The sequence below is a fragment of the Solanum lycopersicum genome, chromosome 2, assembly GCF_036512215.1.
Source record: "Solanum lycopersicum chromosome 2, SLM_r2.1".
Classification (NCBI taxonomy): domain Eukaryota; kingdom Viridiplantae; phylum Streptophyta; class Magnoliopsida; order Solanales; family Solanaceae; genus Solanum; species Solanum lycopersicum.
The window spans coordinates 54,977,249-54,994,465 of NC_090801.1; the positions used below are offsets into that span (position 1 = coordinate 54,977,249).

General features: G+C 30.8%; 1 protein-coding gene across 1 annotated transcript; it reads right to left on the reverse strand.

Annotated features, from left to right (window-relative positions):
• Positions 1–795: 795 nt before the first annotated feature.
• LOC101255756 (cytochrome c6, chloroplastic) lies at positions 796–5,610 on the reverse strand. The gene is made up of 6 exons (XM_004233185.5): positions 5,439–5,610; positions 5,203–5,341; positions 2,284–2,381; positions 2,169–2,200; positions 1,339–1,402; positions 796–1,259 (listed from the first exon to the last, which is right to left on the reverse strand). Exons 1-6 carry the CDS (start codon positions 5,502–5,504, stop codon positions 1,119–1,121), a joined length of 540 nt encoding a protein of 179 aa, XP_004233233.1. The 5' UTR covers positions 5,505–5,610; the 3' UTR covers positions 796–1,118.
• Between the last annotated feature and the right edge of the window lie 11,607 nt (positions 5,611–17,217).

Consider the following 17,217-nt stretch of genomic DNA (forward strand, 5'->3'; position numbering starts at 1 on the left):
AGATCTTTTTATTCCATTTTATCATATTTTTTCACAAAGAGGTTGATGATTTGCATGGAATCTTAGGTCCAAAAAAAAAAAATAGGAAAAAAAAAGAAGAGAATATTTGTTCATGATTATATATATCAAGGTGGTTATATGTACAAACAAATCCAAAATTAAGATAGAAGATTTGTACCTAATCTCCTGCTAATTCCAAAGGACATCAGCACCCAACATTTGACCATTCTAAAAGCCATTTAATTAAACCATCAATTAAGGATAATACCAAATAACAAATAAAAGAACAACAAAGAGTATGATTCCACACAACCGAGTCTGAGGAGGATAAAATGTATGTAGACCTTATTACTAGAGGTAACAAGGTTGTTTCAAATAGACCTTCGGCTCAGATAGTAAACCTAATAACATATAACAACAAACACAGTGCAATCCCACAAAGTAGAGTCTAGTGCAATCCCACAAAGTAGAGTCTGCAGAGTGTAAAATGTCCGCAAACCTTACGACTATCTTAGAGGTAGAGAGCATGTCTCCGATAGACCTTCGGCTCAAAAAATATACCAAATAACAGATGAAAATCTTAAACAAGTCTAAGCACCCATCTCTAACATGATTTTCCAACAACCAGATAACCATTTGTCAGCCTTGGGGTCAAAAATAGTACAAGAATTTTTTTTATTTTAATAGATCATCTAATTATCAAGAAGTTTTAAATTCAAAATCTAGCACAAGATCTGGATATTTTAAGTGCAAAATGTAGAGTTTCTGTTGCACATTTTGTCTAGGGAGCAAGCATAAAGTCAAACTATAGTTTTTATATTAAAAAAAGTTTACAATAACAGATGCATGTGAGCATGTGCTCTAACAGGTCCAGCATGTGTTATAATCTAAAACTAATAGAAACTATTGTTGGGAAGTAAATAAGGTCAACTTTACACAGAACAAGTGAAGCTACCCTTCATGTCATCAACAGGTAACTCTCTAGTGAAATGACTGACTATTTCTCTCTGAATCGCCTTTAGTAAACATCCGAATGGGACGAGAGAGATGAAAAGACAAAGCAACTGAGAAACATGATATGCACATTTTGAACAATTGTGAAGTACTAATAGTTATTTTCAATCTCCACTGTTTTCGATTTTAGGCCAATCTTGATCAGCTTGAGACTTCACAAACTCAGCTAAGAGTTTAATTTCATCGTCTTGTAATCGAGGACCAAAAGTGCATTGACCCCTTGGTGTACAATTCTGACCAAACCCCTGCAAATCCAGACAGCACAATAAGGTGTACGACACAACAGCATAAAGACAACCATGGTTCTGAACAATATAAACTTACTGGCATTCTCCCTTTGCCATTGTAAGTGACGCGGTAGATTTCCTCTTCCGTGTCAACTCCATTTCTATACAGAAGAGTAGCTAGTTAAAAGTTGCCCATGTTGTTTTTGCATAATGATATGACAAATTGCATCTCAACTATGCATACGAAAAGATGACAATGAATAGAATATGATAGACAGCAAGACAATAAAAATCTCTCAAAAGTTGAGATGAAATAACCTCTTGTCTGTTAAGAATTGGTCTTGTCAAACTATGTAAATGCTGATTAATAAAATTAACAATTCAATGAAACAATGTACTGTAGCTTTACTCTTAGCTCGCGTATGTTATAGGAAAATTAGTTTGCTGCACAATCTATTGTTCAAAAAAATTATATTCAGTTTACCTTCTATCTATATGTTTTCCTCACAAGAATTGAATACGCCAAACGAAATTCTCATGTTCAGAAAATTTGATCTGCTAAGTATTAGAAGCGAAAGGGAACGAGAGAACACATCTTAAGTCAATAAAGAGCCTTTCATTTAGAGCCAGGAAAAGGTATAGATAGTTAAATACAGAGGAGCTAGCATATGGACTATTATTCTGAACTTCAAGTTGCTGTGAATATCTTTTAAACTTACTCACCATTCCCCGTACATGAAATTAAACTAAACATCTGAAAAGTCGTCTCAAGTCTGGTAATACTTTTACTGGAGTGTAAATACTTAAGTACCTTTTCTTTGAACTTCTGGTTTCTATTCAGATACAGAAAGTTCTAAGGAACTTGTGACATGCTCAAAGAAGTTACAAGCAAAACAAAAATCTTCTCTGTGGATTTTAATTTTTTACCTTTGTAGATCCTTCAAGAAGAGTGTCGCACCCTAGCATATAACAAAGGAAAGATAATTAAGGTGAGCTGGAAATTTTCGACGACTACCGGAATCACGAGGTAGGTAAGACTCACAGGCTGGATTATATTTCCACCTTCATAATGACATCCAATGCAAGCTCGATTAAACAAAGAAGCTCCCTTTTGTACATCTGTTGTTTGTCCAATTGAGACTGCAAACAGAAGTACAATAAAATAAAGAGATGAAGAAACTAAGAATATCAACTGCAAATAAATTAATATCAAGGAATTTCTTCTTGCAACTTACATCAGATGTGGAATCAGGTAAGTTTCCAGTACACTAATGTTAAATAAGGAAATACAACCAAGTCACCTTCAAAAGGGACCTCCAGAATGTACAGATTACTAATAGCAACCGCCGTAAACTTGATGAGTACAGGTTAAGGGATTTTCCAACATTCCTCAATGGAGAAGGTTTTAAGATCAGTTATATCATCTAAATGACATCATAGATAGATAAAATAAGAGGAAGAAATTTGGCAACTCAAACATTTTTATACTTCTAGGAGTGCTTTATATTTGGTTTAAGAAAGAGTTCTTATGTATACTTCTATTCATTAGGTAGTCTGTCATCACAGATTACCCACATGTAAACAGCGGAATATTGTACCTGATGATCCATATCTTATCATAACCTAGAAGTGCACAGATGACAAGAAAAACCTTGCTTAGTGGGGAATATGTCATGTATGCCTTAAGCATGGTAAATGCTAAAGGATTTTCTGCAACTCAAGTAGGCTCAGTTTCCAGAAATTCTTGTCGAGTATGATAAGTTTATTAAACCTCTCCTACGTAAGAAGGATTATGTGAGTAAGTTGCATGATCAAACTGAACACACAGTGGTTACTATTCAGGGACTTGCTACAGAAATGGCATGAGGCGAACAGATTTCGAGTCGCACAATCAGCTAAGTCGATACAAGTTGGATGGAAACTGAGTTGTAGTTTTAAGGCTTGGCATCACTGTCAAAGATTTATGGTCCTTCAGGGATTCAACACATTAGCTAACTTCATCTCCAGGTTAAGATAGCAGGTAAAATTACAAATTTAAGAGCATAGGCACCAGTGAAGTGCTTATAGAATCTTAAGAGCTGCTGGTATTTCACCCTATTTTCCCTAGGTAGAGAGATATGACCGACTAGCTTATAGTTTATGAATTACTTGTTCATTCCATACCAATGATTTCTTCTTCCTTGTTATATATAGGATTTTCTTTTCCTAAATTACCTTATAAGGTAATAGTATTGCTGCAACTCTGCAAGTATTGACATTATTTTCCATTTGTTCCACAATTTACTCTATTCCCTGATGACAGCTATACCTGAATGTGATGAGGCATCAACAATGTCTCATTAAATGAAGAGAAGAAGACAAGGACCAAAGTATCCCCCGCCTCCTTAGAACGTGAATAAACCAATTATACAGATTACACCTCTTTTTGACAACTCTAGCAACAATTGGCTGATCTGCTATCCCTTCAAGTTTATCCTTAATTATTTCTTTCCAGATTAATCATTTGCCTTCAAACACCTTTACCAAATTGGTATATCATGTGTAATGGTACTTTATCACTCAGTTCCCTTTAAACCTACTAGACATTCAGACATAGTCGTAACTGCATAGGATCATACATATATAAACTACGTAAAAAGGGCAATTAAGGACATGTATGATGGATTCGAGACCAGGGTTAGGACGGTGGAAGGTGACTCCGAACACTTAGCGAATGTAGTGGGGTTGCACCAGGATCAACCCTTAGCTTGTTCCTGTTTAGCTAAGTAATGGACGAATTGACACGACATATTTAAGAGGAGGAGCCATGATGCACGTTATTTGCAGATGACATAATATTAATTGACGAGACACGTGGTTGAGTTAACGATAAGCTGAAAGTTTGGAGAAATGCCCGAAAGTTTAAAGATTTTTAGGTTAAGCAAGACTAAAACAGACTAGCTGGAGTGACAAGTTCAGTCATGACCTGGAGGTAAAAGTGAAGATCGAGGCACAAATCATACCTAAGAGAGGAAGCTTCAAGTATCTTGGGCCCATAATCCAAGGAGATGGCAAGATTGGCAATGATGACCACATACCAATATCAGAGCAGGGTGGGTGTGATGGAGGCTCGCCTCTGAAGTACTGTGCGATCAAAATGTTTCTTCAAGGCTAAAAGGTAAGTTCTTCAAAGTGGTGGTTAGACCAACATACATTATTGTATAAGTCTAAAGTGGTAGTTAGACCAACATTAATACATTATTGTATAAGACAGAGTATTGGCCAATTAAGAATACCCACATACAGAAGATGAAGATAGGAGAAATGAAGATACTCAAATGGATGTGTGTGACTTTTAGATGAGATGGTCACACATTTCAGCATAGTATCAGAGCAGATAGAGGTTTTGAGGTCGAATCTCACTGCCACCCAAATAAAAAAAAGAACCTCCACGTGCTTGGCAGTTGGCCCATGAAAAAAAAAACTCAGGCCTGCACGCGAGGGGACGTATTGAGAATATAACTAAATAATAAAAGTTTACTCTTCTAATACCTTAAATTTTTACCTGAGATGGTCACACACATTTCAACAGTGTGAGCGTACTAAGAGAGATATGATTATGAACAAACTTATGTTGGACAAGGAGGGAGTGTCCTCTGTATGAAGGAAGCGAACATGAGATTATTCAGACATGCGAATTAGGAGAGGTAGGTCAAAATAGAAATGGGTGAGGTGATAAAATGTAACATGACACAGCTACAACCAAGGATATGACATGACACGACTGCAGCTAAATATCATTATCTTGCTATTTTAGTATCTTATTTTCTTACAATCCCGCTCCCAACTTTTCTTTTTGAGCCAAGGATCTATCAGAAACAAAATGTAAGTTCGCAATTCTTCTATACCCAACAATTTAGATTCTCAATTGCAGAAGATTTAGCATTATATCTCACGATATTCAGAAAAGCAATAGTTTTACCTGGAGGATTAACAATGGGAGAGAGGGCTATAAAGGCAGTCATTAGAGGCAGAGCCAAGCTCTTCAGCAACTTCAACTCACATGCTAATTTATTCTCCCTTTGGACAAATGGTTTGTCTCCTTCATACACATTTCTACTCTGTAAATTAACAATCAAATCTACTTACATATAACAAATTACAAAGTGATTCTGAAAATTACACTGTATTTTTTTGCTCTTTTATTAATTAGGGTACCTTTGTTGGATTTGCCAATGAACAGCTCTTGCTAAGGCAACTGGGTATCATACACAACACTGTCATTTTCTTTTGGCTTTGTGAAGGTTTTTCTTCTTCTTCTTTTTCTTCTTCTATGACTGTTGGATTTTTTTTTTTTTTTGAAGATTATAGATTGAGTAAAGTTGTATATTTGGTATATAATATAGTGTTTTGGAAATTTATATTTGGTCCTAAATGTTTTTATTCATTCTTAATGTTGTGAATTGATGACTCCAACTCTTTAGTTGTAATTTGATTTTTATTTTTACACTTTTTAGTTGTAATTTGATTTTTATTTTTACACTTTTTAGTTGTAATTTTATTTTTATTTTTACATTTTTTCTTTTTTTTTTGGAGCAATTTTAGCTTGGTTCTAAAACTTTGATTATTAATGATATTTTTGACATGTTAAATCTTATAAATAATATATTTTTTTCATTCAATTTATTTTAATAATTACTTCGAATGTGATAAAATTCATTAATATTTACGCTTTATGTATGATCGATACTCAAAATCATTGTTGATTCCAAAAGCATAATTTTGGCCTAATTTATACTATACTGAAAGCTATAATAGATACGCGGAAACCTCTCCAAATATGAGTATGCAATATATAACTTGATAAACAAACTTTATTTGGATATCTGAATAATGTTGAAAATTATTGTTTGTTAAGCAATGCTAATAGTTATAACTAGATCGGCTTGTCTGCGAAACCTCTCCAATCTACCTGAACATTCTGATACCATTTGTGACCGTCCAACCTACGGTGATATTATCTGCTCTAGGTCTAGACATGCACGACTTTAAAACACATATCACTAGTTGGTAAGGTCTGCTTATTAACATCTCTCATGTAATGTTGTTAATGTGAGATTTCTTATCTTAAACTAGAGTGTCACAGTCTAGACCTTTTATCTTAAACTAGGTCAAAGTAGAGATTTACTTTTAAAAACATCTAAAATCACTCATTGACCGTAATAAATATATTTATCTTTCTATCTTTCTACCTTACCATCTTTACCAATTTTTTTTTCAAAATGTTCTTACTCATCTAAATTTATGTCATCTAATTCAGAGTACTTTTTTTGTTTATCATTTTCCTTTAAGTTTAATAACGTGATCTGATAACTAGTATTTACAAGATCTTACTGCTTTCAATATTGTAAATATATGATTTTTTGTTCGTTTCTCTTTCTTTATGCTATTCTAGAATTACATGGTTGGCATTAATCTCAGTATTTTTAATCTCTTTTTCATTTTAATAGGTTTAATCTGTAAATTAATAATCACACAAAAAAGAGTCATTTCTTTAGGATATATGAAAAACTTTACAAAAATAATTTTCTTCAAATTAGTATTTTTAATGATATTTTATTTTTCTTAGTTAAGATTCATTAACTATTTTACTAAAGGTATATTTTTTCTATTTGCTTACTCTCGTTAAAAAGTAAAATAAAATGAGAGCTAACGCTTTCGTTTGACGAAGATTCCGTCTTTATCCATAAAAAGATTTATTTTGTCCTTTATTATACACTCACATTATACACACTCATAGTGACCTGATACACCCTACATAATCACATGATTTTTCATATATATATACACCCTAGTGACCTGACACATCCTACACAATCACATGATTTTTCATATATATATACACCCTAGTGACCTGACACATCCTACACAATCACATGATTTTTCATATATATACACCCTCATGATGATTCGATACTATACACACAGTCACATTTTTTATATGCACCGTTATGATGACATGTTACACTTGCGCGCGCGCGCACACAAACTTTTTTGAGTTAATATCTCAAAATATCAATCAACTTTGAAAATTTATCTAGCAAAGTCACTAAAATTTATTTTATATCGATAAAACCATTCAACTTAGGCCTTTATATCGATAAAATCACTCAATCAATTTCTCATTAAAATAATTACACCATAAATAACTTATTTTTTATATTATGCTCATGATTAAACTATTAATTACATGAATTAGAATTACTATTTCATTATAAAATAATAAATATTCAAATTAAAAAATAAATTTATCAAACTTTGAACCTAGCGTCATGATATATGGAACCTCGTTCTTTTTTTAAACGAAAAAAGAAATTCACTCAAAAAAAGAAATTAGTTAAATGCACCATTACAACAAGTGTGGTTACCGTTAATTTCAATGAAGCAGTAGTAATTTTAAGATTTTTTTTTCTTATTTTAATTGTGATTAGATATTTTTTAAAAAAATTATCTTGTTCTTTTCAAGGATATATTTGGTTAAGTGAATTTTATTGATAAATGATGAAGTTGAGTGAATTTTATTGATATAAAAAGAGTAAAATTAATAAAAAAAAATTTAGTGGCTTAGCTAGACAAATTTTTAAAGTTGATACACACTCATATTTTTTTCTTCACTATCTTGAAACGGAGAAAAGTTCTCTTCACTATACAAAATACTGTCCCTTGAGCACCTGAAATTGAGGAAGCTAAGAGCACGGTAGATCACTTAAACTTTTTATTCAGCTCTCAGTTGATCCTCTTCTCCACCATGTAAGTCCACCGCGGTCATCAAAACATTACCAAAGTCATCCATGATAACTCATTTTTTTCGATCGAGGTCCACGACTAAATCATAAAATAAATTAAGTTAAAAAAAACTAGGGTTTCCTCTCTCTCCACCTCTTTCAAATCTCCATAAATGATCATCAATATAATCATAAAATATACCTATTTAAGCAAAAGATTGAAACTAAAGAAGTAAAAAACATAAATTTTATAAGTGTTGAAAGGAATTACAAAAACCGAGCAAATTGAAATACATTTGCATTTGAATTAATGAATAAAACCTATTTCTTAGCACTATCAAGAAGAAGCAAAATGACTCTTTCCTCCTCTTTGGTGAGACGACCCTTGAGTCTCGCAAGAGTCTTCATATCCCGAAGCCTCAGATTCTGATTAGGAGGGGTTAGTACAGGAGATGACGAACCCAATTGATGGGGATTTGGTGAATTAGTGTCAGGAGGGGGAAGTACTGAAGACGACGACCCCAATTGATTGGAATTTGATGAATCAATGTTAGTTACTCTTGTAGAAAAGATTTGTTGTTGCTGGTAAGTTAATAGATCAGTAGCAGTAGAATCCTGTGGTTGTTGATAATCAGGAAATGGGACAAACACTTTTTTGTGGTGGGTTCCTTTAACCCAACCGTCTTTGTAGTGAATCCTTGTATGACCTGCTATGGCTTGACTTGAAGAAAAGAGTAGATTACAAATGATGCATTGGTGCTTCCACTCACCATGTTGCATATTTGGTTCTTGCATTTTTATTTATTCTAGGGAGGATGTGGAGGGTTGGAGACAGAGGAGGAGGCGGCTTGCAAGGGAAATTGCAAGTAATTATTTGTGTGACTTATGTAGTAAATGACTCCTTATTTATACTATTCCTCAAGGACTAATATGAAAATAATTATAATTATATAAGTCTTGTATATTTATATATAAGTCCTTTTTCTAAATATTCAACTAGTATAAAAAAATTTTAAGGATCATTTATGCAAATCTATGATATTAAATGGCCTACCCCTTGAAATTTATGTATTTCTCTAGAATCTTCAATAAGCGTCAACATATTTCTCTTTAGTGCTGTCAAAATGGGTCAACTCATCCCTATCCAAGCCTCGTAAGCTAAGGAATATGAAGAGCTAGGGCGGGTTGACCCTTCATTTGAAAGGGCCTTGAAATGATCAACCTAGCCCAACCCTAGAAGGGCTCGAGTCTAGCCTCTCTTTTTTTCTTTCATTTTCTTATTTTTTTCATTCATCTAAACTAGAACATAAAATTTTAATATAATAAATTTTTAACATGTCTAATAAAATTATATGAAAGTAACTAATAATTTCAATCATAACATACTTTATAAATTATACATGTGAGTAGTGGTGATTCAAACTGCAATTCAATTCTTGTTATGAATTTGATATCGTCAAGACCTTAGAGACATATGATGAAAAATGCATTGTTATGAATTTGATATCGATACTTAGAGACAAATGAAGGAAGCGAGCGTGAGATGATTCAAACATGCGAATTAGGAGAGGTAGGTCAAAATAGAAATGGGTGAGGTGATAAAATGTAACATGACACAACTACAACCAAGGATATGACATGACACAACTGCAGCTAAATATCATTATCTTGCTATTTTAGTATCTTATTTTCTTACAATTCCGCTCCCAACTTTTCTTTTTGAGCCAAGGATCTATCAGAAACAAAATGTAAGTTCGCAATTCTTCTATACCCAACAATGTAGATTCTCAATTGCAGAAGATTTAGCATTATATCTCATGATACTCAGAAAAGCAATAGTTTTACCTGGAGGGTTAACAATGGGAGAGAGGGCTATAAAGGCAGTCATTAGAGGCAGAGCCAAGCTCTTCAGCAACTTCAACTCGCATGCTAATTTATTCTCCCTTTGGGCAAATGGTTTGTCTCCTTCATACACATTTCTACTCTGTAAATTAACAATCAAATCTACTTACATATAACAAATTACAAAGTGATTCTGAAAATTACACTGTACTTTTTTGCTCTTTTATTAATTAGGGTACCTTTGTTGGATTTGCCAATGAACAGCTCTTGCTAAGGCAACTGGGTATCATACACAACACTGTCATTTTCTTTTGGCTTTGTGAAGGCTGCTTCTTCTTCTTCTTCTATGACTGTTGGATTTTTTTTTTTTGGAAGATTATAGATTGAGTAAAGTTGTATATTTGGTATATAATATAGTGTTTTGGAAATTTATATTTGGTTCCTAAATGTTTTTATTTCATTCTTAATGTTCTGAATTAATGAATCCAACTTTTTAGTTGTAAGTTTATTTTTATTTTTACATTTTTTCTTTTTTTGGGGCAATTTTAGCTTGGCTTAAACTTTGACTATCAATGATATTTTTGACATGTTAAATCTTATAAACAATACATTTTTTTCATTCAATTTATTTTAATAATTATTTTGGATGTGGTAAAATACATTCATATTTATATTCGGGATATGACCGATACTCAAAATCATTGTTGATTTCAAGCGTACCTTTGGCCTAACTTATACTATATTGAAAGCTCTAATAGATACGCAAAAACATTTTAAATATGAGTATGCAATATATAACTTGATTAACAAACTTTATTTTGGATATCTGAATAATGTTGAAAATTATTGTTTGTTAAGCAACGCTGAAAGTTATAACTAGATCGACTTGTCTGCGAAACCTCTCCAATCTACCTGAATATCTGATACCATTTGTGACCGTCCAACCTACGGTGATATTATCTGCTCTAGGTCTAGGTATGCGTGACTTTAAAACACATACCACTAGTTGGTAAGGTCTGCTTATTAACATCTCTCATGTATTGTTGTTGATGTGAGATTTTTTATCTTAAACTAGAGTGTCACAGTCTAGACCTTTTATCTTAAACTAGGTCAAAGTAGAGATTTATTTTTTAAAACATCTAAAATCACTCATTGACCGTAATAAATATATTTATCTCTCTACCTTACCATTTCTACCATTTTTTTTCCAAAATGTTCTTACTCATCTAAATTTATGTCATCTAATTTAGAGTACTATTTTTATATATCATTTTCCTTTAAGTTTAATAACCTGATAACTAGTATTTACTAGATCTTACTGCTTTCAATATTGTAAACATATGATTTTTGTTCGTTTCTCTTTCTTTATGCTATTCTAGAATTACATGGTTGACATTAATCTCAGTATTTTAAATCTCTTTTTCATTTTAATAGGTTTAATCTGTAAATTAAAAATCACACAAAAAAAAGTCATTTCTTTAGGATATATGAAAAACTTTACAAAAATAATTTTCTTTAAATTAGTATTTTTAATGATATTTTATTTTCTTAGTTAAGATTCATTAACTATTTTACTAAAGGTATATTTTTTATATTTGCTTACTCTCGTTAAAAAGTAAAATAAAATGAGAGCTAACACTTTCGTTTGACGAAGATTCCATCTTTATCCATAAAAATATTTATTTTGTCCTTTATTATACACTCACACTATACACCCTCATAGTGACCTGATACACCCTACATAATCACATGATTTTTCATATATATACATCCTAGTGACCTGACACATCCTACACAATCACATGATTTTTCATATATATACACCCTCATGATGATTCGATACTATGCACACAGTCACATTTTTTATATGCACCGTTATGATGACATGTTACACTCTACACACAATCACATTTTTCTTCATACGCTTGCGCGCGCGTACACACACTTTTTTGAGTTAATATCTCAAAATGTCAATCAACTTTGAAAATTTATCTAGCAAAGTCACTAAAATTTATTTTATATCAATAAAACCATTCAACTTAAGCCTTTATATCGATAAAATCACTCAATCAATTCCTTATTAAAGATAATTTACACCATAAATAACTTACTTTTTATATTATGCTCATGATTAAACTATTAAATACATGAGTCAGAATTACTATTTCATTATAAAATAATAAATATTCAAAATAAAAAATAAATTTATCAAACTTTAAACCTAGCGTCATGATATATGGAACCTCGTTTTTTTTTTAAATGAAAAAAGAAATTCACTCAAAAAAGAAATTAGCTAAATGCACCATTACAACAAGTGTGGTTACCGTTAATTTCAATGAAGCAGTAGTAATTTTAAGATTTTTTTTTCTTATTTTAATTGTGATTAGATATTTTAAAAAAATTATCTTGTTCTTTTCAATGATATATTTGGTTAAGTGATTTTTATTGATAAATGCTTAAGTTGAGTGAATTTTATTGATATAAAAGACGTAAAATTAATACAAAATTTTTTTGTGACTTTGCTAGATAAATTTTTAAAGTTGATACACACTCACATTTTTTTCTTCACTGTCTTGAACAAAAGTCATCCATGATCACTCATTTTCTTTCCATCGAGGTCCACGACTAACAAAATTCTACAAATTGAGCAATATGTCATGCTTGTCTGTTACTAATAGGTTTAGTTGTTTTCTTTTTATAAGTTTTAAGATTTTACTCTAATTGAGTTGCATTGGAGTTCAGATTCTTTTAGGGGATCTCATTAATCAATTTTTTAAGGAAGAATGATCGTTCATTAGAATAAGATATAAAAAGAAATCCTCTAAAGAACATGTATTATATAGATTATCTCATTATAAATATGTAATTTAGTTATAGCCCTTTACAAACTTACCTTTTAAGTTTTATGCCTTTTTATAAGAGGTTTTCATTTTCTTTTCACATAAGAAATCTGAAAATGTAATTTTCAATTTATAAGTAATCATAAAAGTTCATTTCCACATATTGACTTTTTAAATTACATCTATATGTCCTGTATTTGCTATAAGATATTAACCAATGTTTGTGTTTGTTTTTATATCATCAATATATTTTGATTATATCATATATATAAAAGGTGGAATTGGTGATGGAATTCTAAGTTTTGAAAATCAAGTGACACCTTAAAATTTTTGAGAAGGGATATAAATTAAGGTTAAAAAACTAGGGATTCCTCTCTCTCCACCTCTTTCAAATCTCCATAAATGATCATCAATATAATCATAAAATATACCTATTTAAGCAAAAGATTGAAACTAAAGAAGGAAAAAAACATAAATTTTATAAGCGTTGAAAGGAATTACAAAAACCGAGCAAATTGAAATACATTTGCATTTGAATTAATGAATAAAACCTATTTCTTAGCACTATCAAGAAGAAGCAAAATGACTCTTTCCTCCTCTTTGGTGAGACGACCCTTGAGTCTCGCAAGAGTCTTCATATCCCGAAGCCTCAGATTCTGGTTAGGAGGGGTCAGTACAGGAGATGACGAACCCAATTGATGGGGATTTGGTGAATTAGTGTAAGGAGGGGGAAGTACTGGAGACGACGAACCCAATTGATTGGAATTTGGTGAATCAATGTTAGTTACTCTTGTAGAAAACATTTGTTGTTGCTGGTAAGTTAATGAGTCAATAGCAGCAGAACCCTGTGATTGTTGATAATCAGGAAATGGGACAAACAGTTTTTTGTGGTGGGTTCCTTTAACCCAACCGTCTTTGTAGTGAATCTTTGTATGACCTGCTATAGCTTGGCTTGAAGAAAAGAGTTGATTACAAATGAAGCATTGGTGCTTCCATACACCATGTTGCATATTTGGTTCTTGCATTTTTATTTACTCTAGGGAGGATGTGGGGGGTTGGAGAAAGAGGAGGAGGCGTTTTGCAAGGGAAATTGCAAGTAAATATTTGTGTGACTTATGTAGTAAATGACTCCTTATTTATACTACTCCTCAAGGACTAATATGAAAATAATTATTATTATATAAGTCTTTGTATTTATAAATAAGTCCTTTTTCTAAAATATTCAACAAGTATAGAATTTTTTAAGGATTATTCATGCAAATCTATGATATTAAATGGCCTACCCCTTGAAATTTATGTATTTCTCTAGAATCTTCAACAAGCGTCTAACATATTTCTCATTAGAGTTGTCAAAATGGGTCAACCCATCCCTATCCAAGCCTCGTAAGCTAAGGAATATGAAGAGCTGAGGGGGTTGATCCTTCATTTGAAAGGGCCTTGAAATGATCAACGTAGCCCAACCCTAGAAGGGCTCAAGTCTAGCCTCTCTTTTTTTCTTTCATTTTCTTTTTTTCCCCATTCATCTAAACTTAAACATAAAATGTTGTCAATATAATAAACTTTTAACATGTCTAATAAAATTATATGAAAGTAACTAATAATTTTAATCATAACATACTTTATAAATTATACATGTGAGTAGTGGTGATTCAAATTGCAATTCAATTCTTGTTATGAATTTGATATCGTCAAGACCTTATAGGCATGTGATTAAAAAGGCATTGTTATGAATTTTATATCGAGTCTTAGAGACAAATGACAAAAAAGGTATATTAATAATAATTTTTTTTTAAAGTTAACCATAGATTTGGTATCAGAAAGGAAAAATGATAACCATAAATAAATATGAATAAAGCAAGAAATTTGATGTTAAAATATAGCATTTTAATTTATGAGTCTAATTAGCAAATAAGAAAAAAAAAAAGGAAACGAAAAGAAAAGAAAAGAAAAAAGGAAGCGGATAAATATTGCATTTGGGGTTTAAAATTCAAAATGGGTCGAAGAGGAGTAATTTTTTTGTTAAATCTAAAATATTACATTTTGAACATGATAATATATTAATTTTTTTTCTTTACATTTTATGGAAGTCATGATCCTTTATATTTATGAACATTTTTTTAGTTCCTCACCAATTCATTTCATTCTTCTCTCAAAAAATCTTTTATGAAAAATACAATCACCACCAATAAGAAAAATACTCACCAAGACATCATAAAGATCGAATATATTAGGTATTTTATTTTGTGCTACGGATGCAGAACCTCCCGTGAGATGTTTCTTGTTCACCTCGAATCAAAGGGCTCCCTTAGCACCTACACAAACACATAAATATAACGGATTTATGTGTTATGGAACAAATGACTCAACTACTTCATTCTAGTTGTGTGTCATATATTCCCAATCAACATGTTGTTAGCAGTTGATTTTGGGATATATACCTTATCTTATGAACAAATTATTTTTTCTTTTAATTAGACACCAAACATAAAATTATTTATTTTAATAGAGGTTGATTTGACGTTAAAATTTAATTTGTACATGACGAATTTCAAAAACTAGTTAAATCTGTGTGGGTTTAGACAAGAAAGCAGTGGTTTTTATGGAAGATGTGCGTTTTTTTTAATATATAAGTCAAAATTTGAAATTAGGTATGATGTTTAAAATATTAGAACATTTGAAGTTGAAAACATATTTTTGAGAAGAAATTTTATAACTAAGTAATGGGGTTAGGCCTTATCTTACTGATCCTAATGAAGTATATAACGTCTACTACCTAACAAACATGAAGAAAAAAGAGCTAGAGAGAACTAAGTATTTTCTACAAAGTTTGTAATGCACTCCATGATGATATTACAACAGAGGATGTTAAAATAATGTAAAAGTATGTCAATCGAGAAAACCCTGTAATTTCTAATTGTTAAGAGGTGTCTTTGTAATGTGAAAAGAGATTTGGAGATGTAATAAAGTCAGAAGAATGGTCTACCGATTGATTTTTGTATAGGTTTTTACTTGAATCAATTTCAAACAGTTATATCTCCTGCTATTTGGAGAATTATATGGCCTAACCTATTCCATCTAAGGTATTTGAGTCTTTTTTTCCAGTAATATCGATTGATCGTAAATTCAATTTTGGAGTACAAAGTTATAACAATTTTACTAAAAAATAGCAAGCTGAAGCATGTGCGATTCAGACATCATATTGTGTGTTATACACAATGTCAAGTGCAAAGGGATATTTGTTCCACACATTATGAATTTGATATAAAGACAATAGAAACAAATGACAAAAAAAGGTAAAATAATTGTATTTCTTCAAGTTCACATTGATTTGATATCAAAAAAGGAAAAATAATAATCATGAATAAATGTGAATAAAGTAAGAAATTTGATGTTAGATAATAGCATTTTAATTTACGAGTCTGATTAACAAATTAAAAAAAAAAGGACGGAAAAAGATTGCATTTGAGATTTAAAATGGGTCAAAGATGAGTAATTTTTTCTTAAGAAACATCTAAATTACACTTTCACCATGATAATATATTAATTTTTTTTCCTTATTTATCCAAGCATTGTTACCATTTTATGAAGTCTTGATCCTTTCTATTTCAATAAAACATTTTTTTAGTTCCTCACCATTTCATTTCATTTCATTTTGTTTCTTTAAATTTGACACCAAAAACATAATTACTGATTTTCGTAGAGGTTGATTTGAAGTTAAAATTTAATTTGTACGAATTTCAAAAATATTAAATGATGTGTGGGTTTTATTGAAGACGTTCGCTTTTTTTTTTTTTTTATACATATGGATTGGTAAAGCAGGCTTCAACAATTACTTTGGTAATAAAATGAGTTCTTTTTATCTTAACATTTGAAGTTGAAAACATGCCTCTGAATTTGAAATTTTATAACTAATATCAATAGCTGAATTGTTGTCAAAATATGGTTTATAGTGACAGTTATAACTCTTTGTAAATGTCTTTAATGTCAGTAAATACTTTAGCTCTCTCTCTTAAAGTGTTTATTTATTACAGCTAAAAGTTATTTTTATTGTAACGTGAGGACACATATATAATATGAATAAATCAAGAAACTAATGTTAGATTTTAAATATTTTAATTTATGACTCTAATATGAAAATAAGAAGAAAAAAGGAGGAAAAATATTGAATTTAAGGTTTCAAAATTCAAAACAGGTCATAGTTGAAGTTTTTTTATTTGAAGAAATATAAAAAAATTGCCATTGACCATAATAAATATATATATATATTTTTCTTGTTTGACCAAGTATTAATACCAACTTTTTCAAAATATTCTTGTTCATCTAGTTTGGAGTACTTTTTCTTTTAAATCATTTTTCCTAAAATTCAATAATGACTAGTATTTACTAGATCTTATTGCTTTCAAAAATATGATTCCGTCTTTCATTACTACTTTAGCATTACTTTATATGGTTGAAATTAATCTTAGTATTTTGACTTTCTTTTTCATTTTAACAAGTTTAATTGAAAAATTAAAAATTACACAAAAAGAA